Source organism: Mycteria americana, chromosome 8 (assembly GCF_035582795.1).
Source record: "Mycteria americana isolate JAX WOST 10 ecotype Jacksonville Zoo and Gardens chromosome 8, USCA_MyAme_1.0, whole genome shotgun sequence".
Lineage (NCBI taxonomy): Eukaryota > Metazoa > Chordata > Aves > Ciconiiformes > Ciconiidae > Mycteria > Mycteria americana.
The window spans coordinates 31,749,346-31,771,519 of record NC_134372.1 but is presented as its reverse complement, the minus strand read 5'-3'; the positions used below and the strand labels follow the sequence as shown (position 1 = coordinate 31,771,519).

Below are 22,174 nucleotides of genomic sequence, written 5' to 3'. Positions count from 1 at the left end.
AGCTGAAAACGTCATTTATGGTTTCTTATACTCTATATTAAACATACCCTCCTCCTAATCCATTAGTGCCAAGTGTTTTCTGAAAAGGAAAACACCATTACTAGTTATCAAAAGAATATGAGATCTTCAATGGATGGAGCAGTGAAAGTAATTTTTAAGCTTTTATTCTGAGTTAGGTAACTTTACACAAAAAAAAAAAAAAAAAAAAATCAGATGATGCATCTTTAACAGTGGAATTTATCCAGTCAATCCAATTAAAAAAAGAGAAAGGCAGAAACCTATAGAGATCAGAGTCTGAATATTTTTAGTAGGCCACAACTTTGCTATTTTGATTTTCTTGACAAGTTAATCTCAGATATCTTTTCCAATAACATTTTTCCTAATAAGAATAAGCAACAATTTATCTACAATTTTTTCGACTCTAAAGCTTTTGATACATAAGCTACAATTCTTCTTTACTTCATACACCTATTGTAGACTTAAAAGTACCTTGAGATTTTTGGCCATGTGTTCACTTTTGTACCTGAGTGCACCGTCCTGAGCAACTGTGGTTATTTTTGCACCTTTGTGAGAACTGAAATCTCTGAAAAAAATGCTATTTGAATGTTTTCTGCATTATAGCACAATATTTTTGATCAGTCTTAGGAGAAAAGCTATCGTGAACACCAAGACTCATGGCAGTCTTCATGGATAGCTCTTATTTTCTAGTCTTCAAATGTGATAGGTATAGGAGAAATAGCCCTTTCTAGACCCATCATTATAAAATTACTAAAGATTTTTTTTTTCAGTAACAACATTACATTATAATGCAAATTACTTAAAAAAATTGTACCTGTTCAGCAAGGGTTAAATTCAGACAGGATGCTAGCCAGAGTGCAATTTAAAAATTGTTAAATAATTTAAATTTATTTATTAAAATCATTTATAACAATATTTCTGTAAAATTATTTCCTACGATCCCACTAAATCTTGGTGTTCACACAACATCAAGCACAAAATACATAATTGCATATTAATTCATGTATTTGTATAATTAGCTTGCCCATTTATGGAAAATTTAGCATTTACAGATATTGTAGTAAATATTATTTAGGTAAATCATTATGGAAAGAAACACACATACTGAAAGTATCCTTTAGCAAACTAGATGTCTAAAAAGCATAATAGGTTCCGATATACTTCGGAGAAGAAAAATGTTCTAATCAGACCTCAATATCTTTAAATCAGATGTTAACTATCTTTTCTTCACCCTATGTAACACCTCTCTGTTCTCATGCAGTCTCTACACTAAGGATGTTATCAAGAGTTTCCTGTGCTTCAATTTCAGTTAAAACGTGCAACTGGACTACAACCAACTTTCAAAATGCCGAAGTGAATCAAAATCATTTTACATTACTATCCCATACTGCACTTTTTGCAACTTATCCATAAAATCTGACCACCTCTAGAAATGAAGCTTAAATGCTTCAGTGTAACACATTCAGTACAGTCACCACTTGCCTGGGTTATCCTACACATTTTAGGAGTTGTGTTGGTAATAATTTTGCAGCTAAGATTCTTACTGCTTTTGTCAGTTTTGTCCAGCAGTAAGCTAGGCAGCATTGCATCCTAGCAAGAAGAGATTGTCACCATTGAAGATCAATTTTAACTTCCAGCCAAATTTTTATGTACCTACATTTTGTATTCTCAATTCCTGATCCTGTTTTCCTTATCATAAAACACTTCTGCATTGTTACCAGTGTTACTATTGTCAGATCCAACAACTTCACTTTACTTTCTGAAGTAAAAACTTCAAGAAAACCACAAGTTTTAACAATTATAGTGACAAAAATTAAGAAATATGAAAATCATACAAATTTCTTATTTCAGCCCTTGGATCCTCAAGCAGACTCTGTCCATATCTTGGGAGCATAAGGTTAGGTGATCTCACTTCTAAATCCTGAAATCTCATTCCTGAAAACAAAGAAAATATACATTTTTGTCATGCTGAATGAAAAAGCATTTAACAAGACAACAATCTCTATACAGTACAAACACTTACCACTCCTATATAGATGCCATAAAAAGTATTTTTACATCAAATTCAGATGGAAAGAGATAATCAGAGTATCTACAACATAGCTGCTGTAAAATTTGAACTATGGACAATACAGCATGCACTCTTAAAGAGAAGTGTTAAAATGTGTCTTGAAATGTTTTTCTTAGAAGATTTTACTTTTAAAGACAGAGAACAGAGATGGTATCTTCAAAGAAGAACAATATCAATATTATTAAACAGGAACATGGGCTTGTAATCACTTTTTCTCTGATAGCACTTTCTTTACAAAACCATGAGTGTCATTTACCTAGACAAGCAACTACAGGACCATTTTTAGCAGCAGTGCAAATAATTTCCTGATGTTCTTTAGAAGCATACTAAGTCCCTGGTGAAGAAGAAAAGTAAGAAATTACTTAAGGAGGAATTGTTAGTTCAGGAGTAAAAGTAATGGTTTCTCCAAATCTTTCTCCTTTTTCTCTTTCTTCAGCAAGAAGAAATTAATGAAGTTTTGAAGTGGGACCAAACTATACATTAAATTTCAAATATAGCATTAAGGCTGCCATCCCTCAGTCCCCAAAATTGAGTCATTTAGGTTCAAGGTACAACAATACCAGCAGGTTCACAAAATGACTGAAAAAAATGTACCTACTTTGCATTTGTGCTGAATTAACTTCATTTACTTATGTATTTTGAATTTTGATCTGTAAGTATTATTTTATGGTATTGGTAATTGTGCTATATACGTATGTGTATATATATGCCTAGAGTATATATTTTTTTATTTATTTTTCTTCCAATCATGATATATTTTAGATAGTTGTACTCAATAAAGAAAGTAATGAGAGAAGCCAGTGAGTATTTAGTGAACATTCATACTTGACCACATCTTTTGGATCAACTTGCTATGGTATTTGTAAACCAGCCAAACACAAAGCAGATACAGTAAGGTGCGTTTATTATTTGTGGATTCTTCTTGCCTCTTCATACCCGGGACACAGCTCAGCTCTCCTGAATTTTTCCAGGCACTCATTTTATTTTTGGAGAATTGCTCTGAATATTTTCTGATCAGCACTAAAAATGTTTTGAGATTCAGCCTCATGGTTCCACAGAGCAATCTAAGAGTCCAGCAGTCTAAACATAGGAGGCACATACCCGACACCAGACTGCTACGTTTATCATCATTGATCAAAAGGGCAGGATGAGCAAACACGCAAGAAAAAAAAACATGAAACATCCTATGCTAATGAATACTACAGAAAATATTCTCTGACCTTCTGGAAGACAACATTACTGTGTCCAAGTTCTGAGTATTGGTTACTAGATTTTTAATAATAGTCTTCACCTTAGAAAAGGTGTGTTCAAGAAACTGCATATTCATAGCACTCAAATTATCAGAATCCCTTCTAGTCTGGACAAGGTCTTAGAACTGAGATAGGCACACTAGAACTTCTGTGAAATTTCTGAACATTATTATCTGGACTGGATGTCTGCTGACAACTTTTCCTTTTTCTTTTTTTTATTCCTCATGTTCTCTTCAGTTTAAGAACCACTACCTCAATCAATATGGCCCCAGTCCTAGTTCTGCACAGGACATCTTTGATCTGGATCTGTTCTTATGCCAAGAGAAGTCCTCACAGTACGCCATATCAACATTTGATCTTTAATCCTTGAACCAAGTTGCCCTTTTCTCTCTGCTAGCACTGGGCCTGAATAAATTTATTGTATTTCTACCCTATTTTTGCATTGTTAAAAAAAACCCAAAATACTGATTTTGGGAATAAAAGTGCCTAATTCATGACACAAAGTGTGAAAATGTAGGTGTATTTAAAATGTCAAAACTTGCACTATATTCAAATTAAAGAAGCAAAGTGGTAGAGCCAATTGCTTTTTATTGTCTGTCTAAAAACATGAGAATTGTTTCTGTTTTCATATAACTGAATAACCAACATAACCAAAATAAAGACTGGTGGGAGGGTGAGAGGGAGAAAAAACACAATACAACTGGCCATCAGCCTGATCCATAGCTTGTAGAAGTTAAGGAGACAATTGTGCTGACTCAATTTTGAATTAGGGCCAACATAGCTGTCTTTTTTTTTTTTTTTTGAAACACATTATCTGTACAGTGTATAAGTTAACTGAGTACAACTACTTCTACAAATGTTCATAGGAAAACAGAAAGGTTTTAAAGTGTAATTTCCAAATGTAGCTACCATAAATAAGCACTGAGAGTGAGACTGCCTTAAGCAGTAAGCCTTGACAGTAAAAAGCATCATTAAAGATGGCTGCATTGTGGTATTTGCTTTCAAAAGTCCACACATGTAATAGATTTTTCAAGTCTGCAGTGTTGTGCACACATGTATCAAGAGACTAGAACAAAACCTGAAATTAAAAAAGGAAAAACATGTGCAAATAAACTACAGATGTAAAACTTTGTTATAACACGATAATGCTAAACTTTTTCATATACTTCTTTTATAAGCCTTTAACATGTACAGAAGTTATAATAAGAAAGTCCCATGATTTTAACTATTAGAAAATTTGCTTGATAATTACTTTATTTTCAAATCTGTACTTTTGTTTTACCCCTACCACTGTGGATTCTCAAAATAAGGACTTCAAAGGCAAACCAGTTATCATGACTGCTATAAATAAATACAAGAAAAAGCAGGAAGAACAATCTTTCTGCCTACAGGTACTATTGCCCACTGATGAACAGAAAAGAGTACGTACTTGCTACAGTGAAGCAATAACTAGTGGTACCTATATAAACCACTATTTTTAATAAAGGTGAATTATACCTTTCTTTGCGTGCTCCGGCATGCCAGCAGCCTCACTCACTTTTTTGAGACCAGTGTTAATACGAGATTGAACATAGCGGTATGGACAAGGCCTGTGGCCTTGAATCTGGAGCTGCTGTTTAGTTGAAATGAGTTTGCTGCGGAGGCTCTCGTTTTGTTTCTCAAGCTCACGAACTCTCTCTTGCAAATGCTCAATCATTTCTTCCAGCTCCACGGCCTGACCCAGCCGCTTGGGGCCGCCACCAACTTGTTCAGACCTTTTTTTATCATTAACAAGCCGTATTAACTTGGTGGCCATTCTGGGGAAAATAATAAAAAAAGATGAAAAAGAATGTGAAAAGTCAGCATAAAAAGCATTCTGTTGAAAGGAACATAATCACTGTGAAGACTTCAGCATAGAACCCAAATAATAAATTTCAGGTTTTGATATAACTATTACTGCCTGTGAAGAACTCTTTGAAGATAATTGAAACCACTGTGCAGCAATCTGCTTTATAGCACTGACAAATAACAGTTTCCTAAGGCTTATCATTTAACATTAGTAAAGGGAGGACACATATTTACTCCATATGCTGCTTAAATGTCATTTTTAACGCATGACCTTATATAGGAACCTCTGCATGTTGTTAAGTAAAGTTACAGATTTGGGATGTGGTGGGGCAAACTATAAAAGCTACAATTCCACAAAACATTCAACTATTGAAAGAATGCTAATAATATGCAACATTCCAATGATATACCATTTCTAGTATTTTAGGATTTAAATATATATTTCAGTTTTAAAGTGGCTAAAATATGTAGGTGGAGATATTTAAGAAGGTACTCTGGAAAAAGAGACTTAATTCTCATTACCATACTCAATTTTATACTTGGTAAATATTACCAATGTGCTTCAGAGAAGGAACAGTTAGCTGAAGAATATAATTAGACACAGAGGGTATGGTTTTCATCTGTCTTTAAAAGGATACAAATTTTGCTCTTGGCATCTCAAGAGTTGTACCTTTGATTTCCTTTAGTTTTGGTAAACATTGGTAAGCTAGAACAAAAGGCAGAGAGGGCATGTGGAGGTGATGTAATATACAAGAACAGAAAACATACCCAGCAGTGAATGGAAAAAACTTGGCATATAAAGAAAGAAAAGGTGGCTTTGATAAGAGAGACAAGTTCAAGACTTTACAAAATTGGTCGCACATCTTCAAGACCTGTATCTAGTTTACAGGGAATCTATTTTTGCAGGCCCAGAAAGATAACTGAAAATAAGGACACACTTCATTTGTTTAAAGGGGCTTGTTTTATTTTTGTATACTTGTGGGCAGAAGCTTCTACTTAAAAGAACAAAAGTGAAACAAAAAAAAATCTGTAATAACTTCAGGATGTCACAGAACATTACTTGCCTGTAAGCAGGTTTTTTGTTTATTTGGTTTTTTCAATGTACTTCTACTGCAAATTCATTCCAAACTTTTAGTTACAAGGGGTTTGGCATGAGGGAGGCTGGGAAAGAAATTTAGCTTGAGGAGTTAAGATTTTTCTCTGGCAATCTAGACAAATGCTGTATTTTATATTTTCTGTGCCTTAAAATATTAATTCAGGTATTCCAATTTGGACATTCTGTGTAATTTTACCTAAGTGGATGATGAGTGCATTTGATAAGTCATCTAACAGAAACGCAGGAAATGCCATTTGAAATAAGCAAACAATTCATTTGTTCCACCATCTTGTATTTGACAGTAGCCTGACAGAAAAGATGGAAGTTATGTCATGCTGGTCAATTTGATCCTGACTCACTGAATACTGAGTCAAAAGGAAAGAATGTTTTGGACTTTAGAAAAGTATGAAACAGTGCCATCTAGAGAGGCAGTATCTTCACATGTCCTTACATGAATTGGTTAGCTTCTGACCAGAAGCTAGCTTAGATGCAGCAAGATTTTATTAGCTTAAGTACAGCACAATGTGAACACAGAGTCACAGTGCTTTTGGATTAATTAGCCCTCCTGGAATACAGTAATACCATGAACAGTTCTGCTGAGTCCAGATTAGTTTGCCAGCACAGCACTAAGTTCAATAACAAATAATAACTAAGGTTGCTTGCGTATGTTTGGGTACACTGGGTACTGTGCTCTCCATGCAACTTGGGACTTCTCCAATGAAGTTATCTATTACCCTGAATATAGGGGAGCTGATCATAATTATAAAGATATTTTAGAGTTAACTAAACTATAAAAAAGTTAGATGCTAGTCAACTTCTTGGAGGACAGAGAAGGACAACAAAAGGGGCAGAATCTCTCTCTATAGGCCATTTTGATTCTAGGACAAAATTCCTGATGAATAATTAGGCTTCTATAGCCTCTTCTTCAGTTCCCAGAATACCTGTTATATTTGCACTCAGACAGCGTAACTATGAACCCAACGCACCAACTCTGAAGTGGTGGATAGCACTATACCTGTCTACATGGAGATCTAATACTGTCCACTGCAAAAAACATCCCACATACCTACTGCTTTAAAAAGTGCTCTGAAAGAAATCAGCATGATTTTTAATTTGTTGATAATGCTTTAAAGGGCAAAAATGTTATTGTGAGCTAAAATAAAAACATTAAAAGCCGTACCTTTTAATTTTCTCCTCTTGCTTATTTGCATGCTGTTTGAGTAAGATGTTCTCATCACGTAAACGAAGAAATCTGTCTTCCAGTTCCTCTCGACTGATTCGTGACACAGCTTGTCGAGCTTTTACATTCTGTGTAGTTAATGATTCTACCCAAACCAAGACAACTTTAAATTACCTTCAATACATTCAACAACATGTAATCCAAAGTCTAACTCATCTTGAAATATTGGGAAAAAAAAAAAAAAAATGAAAGTTTTCAAGTAATTTGATATTTTACATTTGTACGAGTCTGTTGATTATTTTTTTCAAATTTATTAGCATATTAATCACTTCCTTCTTCCTCCCTCTTGCAGATAAAAAAAGTAATTCAAACGATACACCAAACTGATTACCTACTAGACAATACAAAGGAAATAGTTTAGCAAGTAACAAAGTACTGTCAAACATATTACTTAAGATGATCATTACCACAGAGATGCTTTCTAATCTGTTTCAAAGTTAACATACTCTCTTGAAGCTTGAAAAGATTAACTCATAATTGTGTAAATTTACTCAGATACAAGACTAAGCCCAGTAGTTCTGTTCTAATAGCAGCTGAGTAACATATCAGAATTGCATAGTACTTTTGGTTCCCATTTTGTTAAATGGGTCTGGCCTTGTCTTCAATTCAGCAAAAGCGCCCTGTTTTCTCTGGAAGGATGAACTTTATAGCTCAATGAGATTTCCAATTTTTAGCATCTCACAGCAACTCCCCTCTTATAACAAGCAACATGAACACAGAATGCATCATAAGTATCTTTCAGAATTTAACCCAGATTTTAAATGGTATTTGAACTTAATTTTGTGAGTGGGAATGTCAGAAACATTTTTAGAAAGAAACTAAAGAAGCCACTGATCAAAGTCTGTAACTGTAATAAATAGCAGCTGGTACAAACCTTGTAATCCTCCAATTCCAGCTAGAGTTAGACCTACATCTCTCACAGGCAGGTCCCCCACAGTTTCATCAACTGGAACAGACATGGCTTATCTATGGATAACAAAATTCAAATGAAATTCTTCTCCATCTGTAACTTAAACTGTGAGACTAGAATGAACTACAATACATCATATAAAATGAAGGAAAAAGTAATGACAGATTCACTGAAATAAGAGACTCATACATTACTGTAAATGCTCCTATCTCAATTGTATCGCTCAGAGGACAATCTAAACTTTCAACTTTAACATTATGCCGGTTTTAATCCGTACACAAAATATGGCTTGTTATGCAATAGCTCCAATTTTATTTAATGTATGTAGAACTAGCTTTTTTAAGTTCTAGTTCTGTTGTCTTCAGCAATCTTTGAGTTAAGGCCATATTTCTAAATGCTTGTGGGAGCGGGACCTGTTGGGGTTGGGTTTTTTTTCGGTTTGTTTGTTTGGTTTTTTTATTGTTTGTTTGTTTGTTTGTTCTTTTTAAGACAGGTCAAAGCGTAAGGCATCAACTGGTAGATGAATACTGCCACCTTCCACATTTTGAATGGGACTCTCTGAAACAGAGGTGCTGGGGGTTACGAATTAATTTCAGTGTTGCCTACCATTCTCTTAGTCTTCTTTCAATCATTGTCATAAGAGAAATTACTTTCTAAGATAGAGACTCTCCTATGAATGATTCTCATAAATCCGAACACATTTCTTTCTTGAGGCAACAGAAGGCTTAGCTACATGATAAAGTGAGATTAGGAAAGTATTAATGTGAGAAAGTAGTACATTTGTTTCAGTGTAATATATGAAGATACTTGTTAACAACTACTGTTTCTTTCTTCTCTTCCAGTGCAGAAAATTAGAAGTTGGCCATAGAGTCAAGTAAGGCTGAAACAGCATGAAAAGAGAGACATGAAGTCCTTTGGACAGTCTTTTTTTCCCCACCTATTGTTACACTCTTCAGGTGATATAAATCCTTAGTGAATCCAAAAACATCTAGGAAAGCATGGGGAAATTAACAGTGATGTTACTAAAGACCTGCATCAGAGGACAAAAGTGACACAGTATAACCCAGAGACATTCCATAAAGCATCTGTTAATCCTCTCATAATCAAAACTGCTGCTAAAGATATGCCTTTCTTCTACCAGTAAAGTCTTCCATCATAAAAAGCCTCCTTATGGCTTTGTCCAAAAGGAATGAAAAGGATTAATGGAAGTTTAGTTTCCAACACATCAATCTTGCTTTCAATCTTTTTTTTTTATCATCAAAATTTAGGATAAAGTATTATTTCCAGCTTTCACTGTTGATAACAACCTGAACACATTTTTCTTTGGTGTGGAACAAATGTTTCCTTGTCATGACTGTTGAAATGCCTGAACTGATCTACACTTGTAGATTAGCAATAAGGTTGCAGTTTCAATGCTGTCAAGTCACAGAAACAGAGTGATGTTGAGGTCCATGGCATGCAGCCATTGTAACCAATGGCACAATTCTAGCGACAGATACATATCAACTGGAATCCAGCTCCTCAGTGTTCTTGGCTCTTTTTGTGTTATTAAGACAAATCCCTCAAAACTTTTTTGTAATTTGTTAAATTAGCGCTATCTGCAGTCATTGACTTCACTCAGGTCTAGGTTCATTATTGCAGTCATTATTATATGTCACTGTATCAATATCACTACAGCAACTGAGATTAAAGTGAAACAGAAACCTTTACCTCTAGATGATCAATCCATATTTGGTTCATGATGGCAGCAAGGAGAAGATGCTACCATTATATGTCTTCCTAGAACATGGTTGTCTTCGTCTTCACAAATCAAAAATGACAGGGGTTTTTGGCAAATTTCAGAGAGGTCAAGAGCTAAACAAATATTTTACCAGCACGACTCTGCAATGTTTGTGATCTAAGAAAATCAAGTTTCAAAAACTCTAGCATAATAATAGGCACGGGCAAACATTACTGTTTTTCACTATTTGCCACTTGCTAAAGAAACTTTGCTATGGATATCTACCTGTTATTTTCACTGTGAAAGAAACCCATTCATTTAAAAAACAAAGACAAAACAACACATGCTTGTCCCTCAAATAAGCAAACAAACCCCCCTTTTGTCAGTAGTAATCCATTACTGGCTGCAGCAAAAGCACAATAATATTTAAGTTGTAAGCAAACAAACATAGCAGGGCTGTACATGAAAGCCAGTTTTTATTGGCAATATGACATGACTTGAAGACAAGTGACAAAATAAAGCTGCTATAAATCTAAAGTACCAAAAACTTAGAAAGATGACATTTTCAAAAGTAAAAGGAAGAATTAGTTGTTTCATTTTCATTACAAAGTGATGGAAATTAAGTATTTAGCTTTCTTTTCTGTCCTGGGCCACAGGAAAAGAAAAAAACAAATTAACTGTTTTTATGACAAAAAGTGGTTTTAGATAGAAATAGTACAAACCTGCCTCCTGGTTTTAGGAAGGCAAAATATAATTACAGATTTAGAATTTGGCCTGGAAATTTATTTGCCTCATTAGTAACATAAGAACAACCTATGTCTTTAATAATCACTAACAACCATCATTTATGCTTCTTCTCTGAGAGGACAGTTCAAACAGCAAATCAAGTGTTACATAGGTGTTACATATGTTACAGTTACTTTTTGAATACTACCTCAGTGTCAATCACAAACACCTAAACAAAATTACATTCCTTGTAGTCAACAGTTCCAGCATAATTTCTAAAAGCATATGAGATTTCTCCACAGAGTTCCATATTACTTCTTTGGAAAGCATTTCCAAAGCAACTGAATCTGACAAAATTGTACAGCAACACTGCTACAAAAGCGATTGTACTTAAGAGTCCAGCATTTCCTAAAATAATGCATAATAAAGCAAGAGAGATATAAATTCATATTTGCATCTGGACAGATCCACATGCCATGCTGAACCTCAACCACTTAAAACAGTTTTTATTTCCAAGAAAGTTTACGCTACAGTCACTTCAGCACTTGGTCCTAAAAAATATGAAAAAGTAACTTCACATACAAAGAGAGTAAAATTTTCCATATCTCTGGGATTAACCTATAAGACTTTCAAGTTTGGTATAAGCAAGAATGTTAGATATAGTTAGTGAAATTAAAGAAACCATACCTTTCTTATACATTGCACTACTTACAAAAGTAGTGCTATCACCACCTGTATCTGACCAATTACTACAAAAAACTGCATACAAGTTTGCAGTGTTATGCAAGACCAGACAGTAATGAGCATGGATACTGGAAGTATCAAAGCTCATGCTTTAGGTCCAAATTCTTATATAACTCACAGAAGCATATTGTTCTCGCAACATCATTTGAATGTAGCAAAAGTGAGGAGGAATTACTTAAATTTCCAAAAGTTCTCAGCCAGTGGGGCTAGAAGGGACAGTTTCTAGTGAAATCTTAAAAATTATGACACTTACTTAATTGTTTCAACATGGATTTAGAATTTCACGAGTCTTGGCCATGGCCAACATGATGCTTTTCTTACAAAATCCTACTCCACTTCTCTGGTAGAGGGAAGAAGGAAAAAAAAAAAAAAAAAAAGAAAAAAAAAAAGGAGAGACAGACCACCCACCTATCTCAGCCTATCACGAAGTATTTCCAGCCTACATTCTTCCTCTATTGATTCCTTAAAGATAAATGTTTGCACTCTATTGGGCTTGTCATCTAAAATAATCTCATTTATTACTTGGTAGGAGTATACACACATATCATCTTTCAAACATCATCTGTTGCAGTGTTGTGAGTTTTAGGAGGTGGAAAGGAAAAAAAGAGAAAAGATATGGAAGATATTAGGAAACGAGATCACCACATCCTGCTGTAGTCTGAGGGAAGAAACATCTCTCAGATCTGTAAGTCCTACTGCAAAACAGAAAAATCAAAACAACCGTGTCTTGCCTTCAACATATTTTACAAGTGCTTTCCAAATTTTTCCTCAGCTCCGTCAGTTCTGACAATAAGTTACACGACTGGAGGGGGCAGGGAGGAAAGGTAGCGTTTGCCTCATGAAGGAACGCCTACACTCCCCGTTTTTTCCCGCCCTCGGGCACAGGGACACAACTCCTGCTTGAGCCCTGCAGCCTTTTTACGTACATAATAGAGACGACAACTGAGGAGGGCTATAGGGCTACTTTTAAAAAATGGTGAGGCACCCTGCCTTTTCCCACGGCACTAAGCTGCGAGCGAGGGAGCCTCTCAGGTCTGGAACAACCGCTTCAGGAGCCCAGCCCCAGGCCGCGCTCCCCCTCAGCGCGGGAGAGCACCGACCCTCGCCAGCCCCGCTCCGGGACATGGCACCACATCCCCCTGAGTAGCTCCAGTATCGCTGTCTTCCCCCCGCCGTGCCCCAGAGGAGGAAAACCTTCCCCGGTACTCACAGCTCCCTGCCAGCCCTATGTCTTCTCTCAGCGTTCTGTTAGCAACTGCTTCTGTTGCTAACCGAACCCTTCCACTTCCGGGAACCGCGAGTGCCCGCTGCCTGCTGGTAGTTGTAGTTCGGGGAGGGGTCGAGCACCGCCTCCGTGTCACGCGCGGGACTACAGCCTATTTTCGCCACCTGCTTCCCGCGCCTGTGTCGCGGTGCGTGCCGGGAGTTGTAGTCGTCCTGCAAGCTGGGTGTCGGGCTGGTGCCAGTGGGAGCTGCTCGGAGCAGCTGGGGGAGGACGGTTCCCGCCGCGTGCCGCTTCGGCCGGCCGGCCGAGGCGGCACCATGAAGAGGAGAGCAGGGGAGCGGGAGAAAGAATTGAAGGTACCTTCTCTTTGCTTCCTGCTCCCCTTCAGCTCTGAGGAGTGTGCCCATGGCGAGCTCTCTTTCCCGCGGCTGCTGCGCGGCTTGCGGGGCTGCAAGGGGCAGAGCGGGCCCGCCTGGGCTCCGGCAGCTCCAGTGCTGGAGCGGGAGCCGCGTGTGAGGGGACTCCGAGGCCGCCGTGAAGTTTATTGTGAAAGGGAAGCAGCCCAGGCGCCGAACGACCTGCCGCGGTTACACAGCCGGGGGCTGCCGGCGGCTGCCTTCCTGCGCCGCCTGGGAGGACTGCTGCTGTGCGCGCTGGCAACGCTCGCCTCGTCCCCGAGTCTGCAGCGGCTTCGCCAGGCCGACGGCAGCACCTCCCCAGGCCGGAGCCCTTGCAGGGGACGGCCCGGCTTTCAAGCCGCTTTGCTTAAGCGCGCCCTGCGTGTGAAGTAATGGCCCGTGCCTCCGGGGATGCGGCCTGGAGGAAGGGTTGCGAGCTCGGTGCACGAGGGCTGGTGGGAGTTCCGGCGTAGCTGCCGTCTGTCTGTCTGCCTGCGGCCAGGCTGCCGTGGCAGCGGTGCTCTAATTAACCTGGAAATCTTAGCATTCCCCTCTCCCTTCAAAGAGGGGAACCTAGTACAGCTTTAGCAGTAGCTAATAATAAAGTTTTTTTACCATCTGGGCTTGGATATTTTAATTTGAAAGGGAGTTCTACAGTGTTTTGCGAGAAAATCATAGAAGTAAATATATGCTTGGTTTTGCCAATACATTCTCAGTGAGATGATGTGTTATGTAATTGCACTATTTCTCAAATTTAAAAGTACTCTTGCTCTACACCAAGCCTAACCTAAATAAAACATTTTTAACAACGTTTTTTCTTGATGGTGTGTTTAGATGCGATGCTGTTACATGCTTACATAGAAGAAGTAATTACAGTGTTTGTGTAAGCAAACAGCATTGCTGAATGTTTTGCTGTTTCAGGTGCCTTCAAAGGGCTTGATTCTGCCACACTGTACAATATTTGACTGCAACTCTTGATGGTTGTTGTACCTCTGCTGATTTTGTTTACAAAATAGTAGTACAGAGAAGCAGTAAGTTGCTTGTTTGGAAGCATGATGCTGATTTTAGTGATGTTAATGAAAGGAAGGCTAATTCCATTATAAATTAGAAAAAGCTTTCTAAGATGGTAATCTAGTTCACCTGTCTTTGCATACAGAACATACTGGTTTTGGTATTGCTATTAATTTACTATTTAACATTAAAGTTATTTCACTATAGGGGCAGGGAGAAGGTCTGACCAAAGTTTGTAACTAACTATTTTAAGAGAAAAATAACTTTAAAGCCTGCTCACGGTAGTAAGATTCTTAACAACTCTTTAAGGCCAACCTGGTCATTTTGAAATTAGTCTTTCTGCTATACCTCATTGCTGAAGGACAGTAACTTCAGTGTTTCCCTTGTGTTCTGCTCTTTCTAGATATGTGAAAACACATGCAGATGTAAGCTGTCCCATCCAATCCAATGTAATTACATTGCAGAAGAAAAAACAACCCATACCTTTTTTAGCCTGTATATTTGTGCTATCCATCCAAGGGCTTTTGTCTTTGCAATATATCTGAAGCATAGTTGGGAATCATTTGCATTAGAAGACTAATTGCCATTGATAAGATAATCATTCAAGGGTATGTGTCAGGGAGTAAGAGGATGGAACTGTGAACTACACTGGCAAAGGTTGTAGGAGGACAAGGCACTTGAAGAGGTGTCAGAGGAGCAATGTGTAAGAAAAACTCAAGGAAGCTAGAGTGAAAGAGTAGTGCCTTAGACACACCTAGATGTTGTAGGTGCACAAACAGAGAAAGATGAAAATTAAGAAGAGATCTTTATAGAGAATTTAAAGGTGTGGATACTTACAGGATGCCTTAGGGGGATGTTGTAAGTTGGGTGCTGCTTGAGAGAAGCTTTGAGTGTATTGAAAGTGAAACAAGAGGAGCCTTTAGAATGTCTTAGAATAAAGGATGCCAAAGTAGAAGGCAGCAGTGGGAAGAGGAGGGGTTATACAAGAAGAAATGTATGCTTTCTTTTCACAGGAGCATCCTTATACTGGTATGATTTTATACAACTTAATTAGAAATGTAATATTTGGGCTCCTGGCACTATGCCAGTTCACTACTCAGTCCCCAGGTTTAACCATTGTTCGCTTATGTTGCTCACCTAAGAAATGCTGAAGGCAAAGGAAGTGTGTATTTATTGTAGTAGTTCTGCCAAGACTTCCATTTAGGTCCTGATCAAAATATTTCATAGCAAACCAAATATTAGTGAGGTTAACCTGACCTCTTCTGGAGAGTAAGATTTATGAGGCCTACTAATGAGAGGGAAGTGGTTGGATAGAGAAGCTGGTTTGGATTATGTATCTCCTGGCAATGTCTCTGTTCTGGAGAATTAAATCCTGAATAAAAGTTCTTGTTTTGCTATAATTGCACACAGTTAAATGCTATCTATCAGAAGCTCAGTGATTGGCTTTTTGCTTTGTAATTATGCAGTATGTTTCTTATATGTGATAAGCTGTTCTCTCTCTCTAAAATTTTCATGTGTATAGCAAGTTTTGATTTATGCTGTTATAGAAGAACATTTCTGTTCCAAGTACGTGTGGTAGAAATTCTTTAGAGTGCAGTGCTGTCATACAGCAATTTCTACTTTGCAGATCAGTCAATTGGATTAAGTAAGATTGAGTGTGTAGCAGAAGTGAAATTGTTTATGCTAGTATTTGGTGTTCCAAGCCCAAGAGGAGGAGGACACAAATTCATTCCTGGGAAGAGGGTCTGAAAAAAGTTAGGAAACAATAGCCAGAAGTTAATTACTCAGCTGTCTTAAACACCATGTTGGGGATGCTAGTGTCCTGTGGAATATTTCTCTGAGTCTTAAGTGGACAGCGAAACGTGATTATTCTTAAGTTTCTAAAGACATCTTTAGAGATGTTGTGTGCCATCAGCTTCTCTGGTCTTCCCCATAGCAAATATTACTTCTGTGCATAAAACAAGAGCTGTTAGAGTAGATCATTAGTTGCTCATCAGCTGGAAAGGCATTTTAATGAAACTGTCCATTGGGGGTGTGTTTTGTTTGTTTGTTTTAACTTAGAATTCAGTTTTAATTAGTACAGTTTATGGTTATTTTGATTCTTTTTTCTTTACACTGTTGGTCAGAGTTTTGGTGAGCTTGCAGTAGACTTCCTTTTGCTGGGTAAAGAAAAGGTACCACATAAAGTAAAACCAAACATAAACCTCTTATTTGGTAGTCCACTTAGACTATTTTCTCCTTTTAAACTTGGGAAGAAAGCTGTTTTGCTTTTAGAATGTTTATTAACTTGATTAATATTAACAGGTTAGTAAAAAAGTTCATCTTTAATGTAAGACTGTTCTCAAGACTTACTTAGTTGAAGTTTTTTTTTAAGTAAGTTTCAGCGTGACAGATGGCAAGTTCTAGTAACTACCTTTATATGCTTCCTCTTCCCACTCTTTGCATATTAAGACCCTATGTCATTACCGTGTGAAAGATAAGATGCACAGCTAGTCTGGAGTATTATTTTCTTTTACTTTAAAGGGATTACATTGATGGGTCTTTGGAATAGGCCGCTAAGCCCAGTTCACAATTACCTTATGTAGCTGTTTATGCTAATTCACATTACTATGAAACCAGAACTGACTACAGAGAATGTATTCCACAGACATTACTGTTATGTTTGTACAGCTCCCAGCACAGCTGGGACCCCAATCCAATAAAGTTATTGCTATACAAATAATAAATGCATCAATATGCACATATCTGAATATTCACGAGGGCTTTTACAAATATATTCATGGCAATTTCACATTTGTGAGATATGTTAGACAAAGTGGCAAGGAAATATAAAGCTTTAAATAACACAAAGCTTTGCATGTATTTTATTTACAAGGAGGAAAAGGGAATATACAATGTTTTGGCTGAGATTTCAATAAAAAGTCTTATTTCCTGCATCATCCTCATTTTTGCTGGCTGGAAAATAATATATATTTACAAGATAAAATAGGTTGCTTCAACATACTAATACTCAGGGGCAAATAGGCAAGTATTCTCAGAGCGCTTAAGAGCAGGGGAATGATTTTTAGGGTTTATGCTGAAAAATGTCACCCATACCATGCAACAAAGTATATAGACTTTAACATTGTCTTATCATAGTTTGTTCAAATATTACATTAATTTCTTGTTTCCTGTTATTGTTCTGCCTCTTAAGATATAAAACCATACAAAATTTTCTAATTGACAGATTAAATAGATTCTTTTAGAAGTTGTATTTAGGAAAATTAAAGTTAATGAAGCAGATTAGATGCAGTTAAATAAGCTTCTTGTCATGTCATATTTCTGCTTAGGTAAATGGTGTGCAGGTTTTAGCAGAATCAGCAGCCAATATGCCAGTAGCAATTTTTGTGGCAATCACATTATTGGCCCTTCCCATTATTAATGAGACAATAATTAAGAAATAGTGTTGATAGTCACATAACACATGATTTGTGTATTGGAAATGGTCAGGTAGAAGCCTTGCATATGCAGAATAAAATACAAGAAAGAATGAGTGGCAAATGTTCCTTGCTTTTAAATTCATCACATTCCTGCTGCTTAAATTGCCTCAGCTGCTAATGCTGGAACCATTACAGTAATGGACTCAGCAAATGAAGGAGAACCAAGACATACACACTTTATTACTGGAGGGGTAATTTTCTCTTCATCTGTAATAGCAGCAGTGCCTAGTATTGATCAGACCATCAAGATACTAATCCTCTGTAAAATTACTTGTTATGACTGAAAATGTGTTAATCCAAATCAGTCTGTGTCCTGACTTTCTACTTACTATTGAATACAGACTATTATATGGTTTATTTTTTGTGATTTAAAGCCTTTATGTTGATAATAGTAGGAGCTTCCTCTGCAAGAGCGCGTGCTTAATCTTAGCTATGGCCCAGGGTTGTCTTTTTGTTTTAACTAGAACATCACCCACTTAATTAAGAAGTGCATGTCTATCTTGCTGCCCTGAATTATATTAGTACTTTAGGCTCTGCAGATTTATTAAACATGTTGTTTTACATTCAGTCTCTTGTTTTTGCTGTAAATAAGAACAGATCTATGCTTCACATATTAGAATCTTCTAAGATCTTGGAGCTAAGGATGTGAGGAGCATGGATACTGAAAACACTAATTCATGTTTTGTTGATTGTGGCCTGTAAGGCTATTGTATATGAGAGTAATATAAGAGAAGTCAAATGCCAGGGGTTTAAAGGTCTTCAGTTTACTTTGATCCTAGTGATCCACTGCATGAGACAGTGGTATGGGAGCTGGGCGTATTCCGTATCTAAATATGCACTCTTGGTAAGGCGTCTCCTGTTTCTCACCACCGCCAGATCCACCCCACCCCCACCCCCCCGGCCTCATCTATTTTTTTCTGGTCATTTTGAAATTAGTCTTTCTGCTATCCCTCATCGCTGAAGGACAGTAACTTCAGTGTTTCCCTTGTGTTCTGCTCTTTCTAGATATGTGAAAACACGTGCAGATGTAAGCTGTCCCATCCAATCCAATGTAATTACATTGCAGAAGAAAAACTAACCCATACCTTTTTTAGCCTGTACATTTGTGCTATCCATCCAAGGGTTAAGATTGTAAGCTCATGTCTGTTACTTGTATAGCCTCTAGCCAACTAAAATTTTGGCTCGGTTGCATGCCACAAGTATAATAGCTGTTACATGTATACAATACCTCGTAGGACATGGCTGCATGAAATGCTTCCATTAACCCTGACCTTTCATTAGACTTACTAATATGGGTTCCTACCACATGACAGCCATTGGTATCTTGCCAGCTTATGGGAGGCAAGAAGTGTCCTAGAAGTGGGACAAGATGCAGAACTGGTTGCTTAATTTAAAGAATCTGGTAGTATTCCATGCATTTTAGGACATTTTTTTTGTTGTAGTAGTATCAATTAAATTTTTGCTCTGGCAAAATGAACAGCGTGTTTATTTACCTAATTACCCCTCTGCTTTCTTCTTTTTGTCATAATTTAACTGATTCAACTTGTATAATTTAGAGAGACTTCACATTTCCTAAAAGGTATTGGAGTACCAATACCTTTAACAGGGATTCTGATTCCTTGTCTGCCTCAGAACAATAAATTTTTTTCCCCTTCTAATAAAGAGTATGAACAGAGCATATGTTGCTTGCTTAATCCAAATTTCCCTGTTGACCAACCTCTTTACTATAATTTTCAAGACAGCAGACTAGAAATGCGTGCAGCAAAGCATCTTTTGATGATGTGGTGATTTGGGGGAGTTCACTTATTCAGCTGAAAGCTACGCTGCCAAATGTAAGATGAACTTTAAAGTTTTCTGTTATCTTAGTAAATTTGCAACTAGACTGTTACGAAACATGAGTATGTTCTTAAACAGCAACACTGAGACAAAGAAAACAATCATTTACAAATCCAGTGTTAGACATGCAGTGTCTAAAAATGTGATGATAGTTGTTTACATTCTTTTTCAAATATTTCTATAACTTGTGGCATTCAGGAAAATTAAACTTACCCAAAAACCCAAGGGAAAGTATGTTGTGGAAATCCTTCCTGTTTTCTGTAGAAAATAAAAGTTCATGTGGATTGGATTTTTGGTTTTGAATGAACATCTTTCTGAAGAGAAATCTTTTGGAAGTTGTTAGCAGGTGATTCAATTTCAGAAAGCTGGGTAGTCTCAGATGCAGGTCACCCAGACCCTGTTGTCTTCTGATTCTGAACTTAGTTTATAATCTTAGAAGTTTCAGATGGAAAATGGCATTTTTGAAATGAAACTATAGTGAAATGTCCCTGCTGGAGGTGCAGTACTGGGCCTACTTTCACTTTTATTTACAGATTTGGAAAACACTTAGTGAATAATTATTATACTTTTCCCTTTTACAGCAGGTAGGATTCAGTTTCATCTGACCCAGGTTAGTGAAAACTAAGCAAGCCAAATAGTGAATGCCTAAAGCTTGTTTCTGTTCCCAGTGCAGTTGGTGATCAAACTTATGCAGCCTTCAGCTGAAGCAGGATTGGGCTTTCATGCTTTTAATAATTCATCCATTTCTTATATTATTTAATTAACCTTTAATGACCAAGAGCATCCAAAATATCAATGATCCTCTTCCTTTTGTTGTAACTAAAAAGCACTATAGTGTATTACTGTATTCTATTAGGTTCACTAGTGAAGTGCAAAACATGGTTATGAATATTTATTGTCATTTAAAGTATGGGACAGATTAAAAATATCTTTGAAGCCTTCGGGATAGAAAATGATAGTGCTGTAATTTCAAAGCACTTTTTTTAGTTACTGGGGTCTTACTATGGGAAGAAACTGCTCTACCTTATTTAGCTTAACAGTTTTTTGCCTTTGTACACATGCTTCACCACTTTCTAAAAAAAATACGTCTTTGTCTCCTAAAACTTGTTCAGTTTCATTTTGCCCTTTTATCTGCTGCTCATCCCACCATTTTTATTTAAGACTGTAAAGTTACTTTAGTGTAACTGCTATTGTCACCTTTGCCCTCAGCTAATCAAATAGTTTACCTTGAGGGAAGCATTTATCTCCCACTTTCATTATTATTATTTTCGTAGCTGTAAAGATATATATTTTATGTCTCCAGAAGGCTGTAACAGTGAAACGAGGTATTGATCTGCTGTATTTGGCAATTTCTTTCCACCTTGCCATCGATATCATGTCAGCCTCTGTCTGTACTGTGGTTGACCTCACAAATAGCTCTTTATGTTCCCATTGGATTCAAATGATATACTATGCTCAAAACTAAATCAATGAATGATTATAAAGTTTTTAGTATTATTTCATAACCCCCAGGCAACTGGTACTTCATGCATGAATACTTGAAAAGGTACCCGATTAAAATATGTTGCTGATTCTGTTCTAAGGTTTAAAATTGTATTGAAATCAAACATCCCATAATATTAAATCCAGGGTCTGATTTGCGTATTTCTGTACAGATACTAAAGTTACTGAAACTTCTGCCTGTAATTCACCGGAGAGACTCCAGTCTATAATGGCAAAAGATTTTACTTAAAGCAAAACCTCCCAGTTCTGATGCATGCTGTGTCCTCTGTTTTGAGTGCAAAAATTTCATGCACTGGATCTTGCCAGTGAAAGATGACGAATGTTACACTGTACATGCTTTTAGGGGAAAAAATGGAGGTAAAGATCAGATAAGGTTTTCATCTCCAAAAAGTGAACAGTAAGTTTAAGTAACTTTGGGATTGGAAAACATTGCTATTACTGCTCTGTAGAATCATACACCTTAGGTATATTTCTTAACAGTTTAACTGGTAAAATTCATGTTCAAATACACATTTAATAGATTTTTCTTTTTTTTTTGTAAACTCTGAATGGCAGTAGGTAGGATTTTCACATGGGTTTTATGGACTTTAGAAGCCCAGTCCTATTGATATTGAATGTGTGCTTGAGTTGGGCAAGAAACTTCAAAAAATCTAACTGTTGTCTCAAAGCAATAGGCCTTTTGAAAGGTACATCTGTATTTGGAAAGGACTGGCTGAAGATTGCATACAAAAGGATAGGTTTATGCAAGTTAATTAAACAACAGCTTGTAGATCTGGAAACAATTTGTATTTGGCTGTATTCTCTTCCGATTTTCTTCTACATTTACTTCTAACGTAAATGATGTCATTGTAGCAGGTAAGGATGCTCTTGTGCTCAAAGGAAATACTTTATTGTCTGGTATCTAAATCATGTCATGGCAAATAACTGCAGATGGCAAAATACTGAACAGTGCACTATGGTGCATATGTATGTACCTAATCACAGAATGAAAACAGAACAAATCATTTAATCCAAAGAAACTACGTAGGAGACAGTTATTTGGGGCCTTCATCATAAACAGTGCATATAAACAGCAGTGAAATGACCATCTATCTTTCTGGGTTGGAAAGCTTATTTAGAA

General features: G+C 36.9%; 2 protein-coding genes across 17 annotated transcripts in view; one reads left to right on the top strand and one right to left on the bottom strand.

The window, feature by feature from the left end:
- RPGRIP1L (RPGRIP1 like) overlaps positions 1 to 13,710 on the bottom strand; it is an 82,357-nt gene extending 68,647 nt beyond the window's left edge. For 5 of the 15 annotated variants that reach the window (XM_075510604.1, XM_075510603.1, XM_075510605.1 and 2 more), the window contains exons 1-6: positions 12,813 to 13,005; positions 10,123 to 10,309; positions 8,377 to 8,468; positions 7,443 to 7,587; positions 4,837 to 5,135; positions 1,854 to 1,953 (exon numbers count right to left, since the gene is read on the bottom strand). In XM_075510604.1, the coding sequence (XP_075366719.1) occupies positions 1,854 to 1,953; positions 4,837 to 5,135; positions 7,443 to 7,587; positions 8,377 to 8,461 (629 nt within the window). In that variant the 5' untranslated portion in view covers positions 8,462 to 8,468; positions 10,123 to 10,309; positions 12,813 to 13,005. Of the gene's footprint in view, positions 1 to 1,853; positions 1,954 to 2,354; positions 2,424 to 4,836; positions 5,136 to 7,442; positions 7,588 to 8,376; positions 8,469 to 9,018; positions 9,142 to 9,349; positions 9,401 to 10,122; positions 10,310 to 12,247; positions 12,712 to 12,812; positions 13,006 to 13,187 lie in introns of those variants that run through there. The other 10 variants (XM_075510598.1, XM_075510597.1, XM_075510596.1 and 7 more) reach the window with 10 other exon arrangements.
- Positions 12,997 to 22,174, top strand: part of FTO (FTO alpha-ketoglutarate dependent dioxygenase) — a 263,803-nt gene continuing 254,625 nt past the window's right edge. The window contains exon 1 of one of the 2 annotated variants that reach the window (XM_075510613.1): positions 12,997 to 13,183. In XM_075510613.1, coding sequence (XP_075366728.1) covers positions 13,145 to 13,183 — 39 coding nt within the window. In that variant the 5' untranslated portion in view covers positions 12,997 to 13,144. The remainder of the gene's footprint in view (positions 13,184 to 22,174) is intronic. The other variant, XM_075510611.1, reaches the window with a different exon arrangement.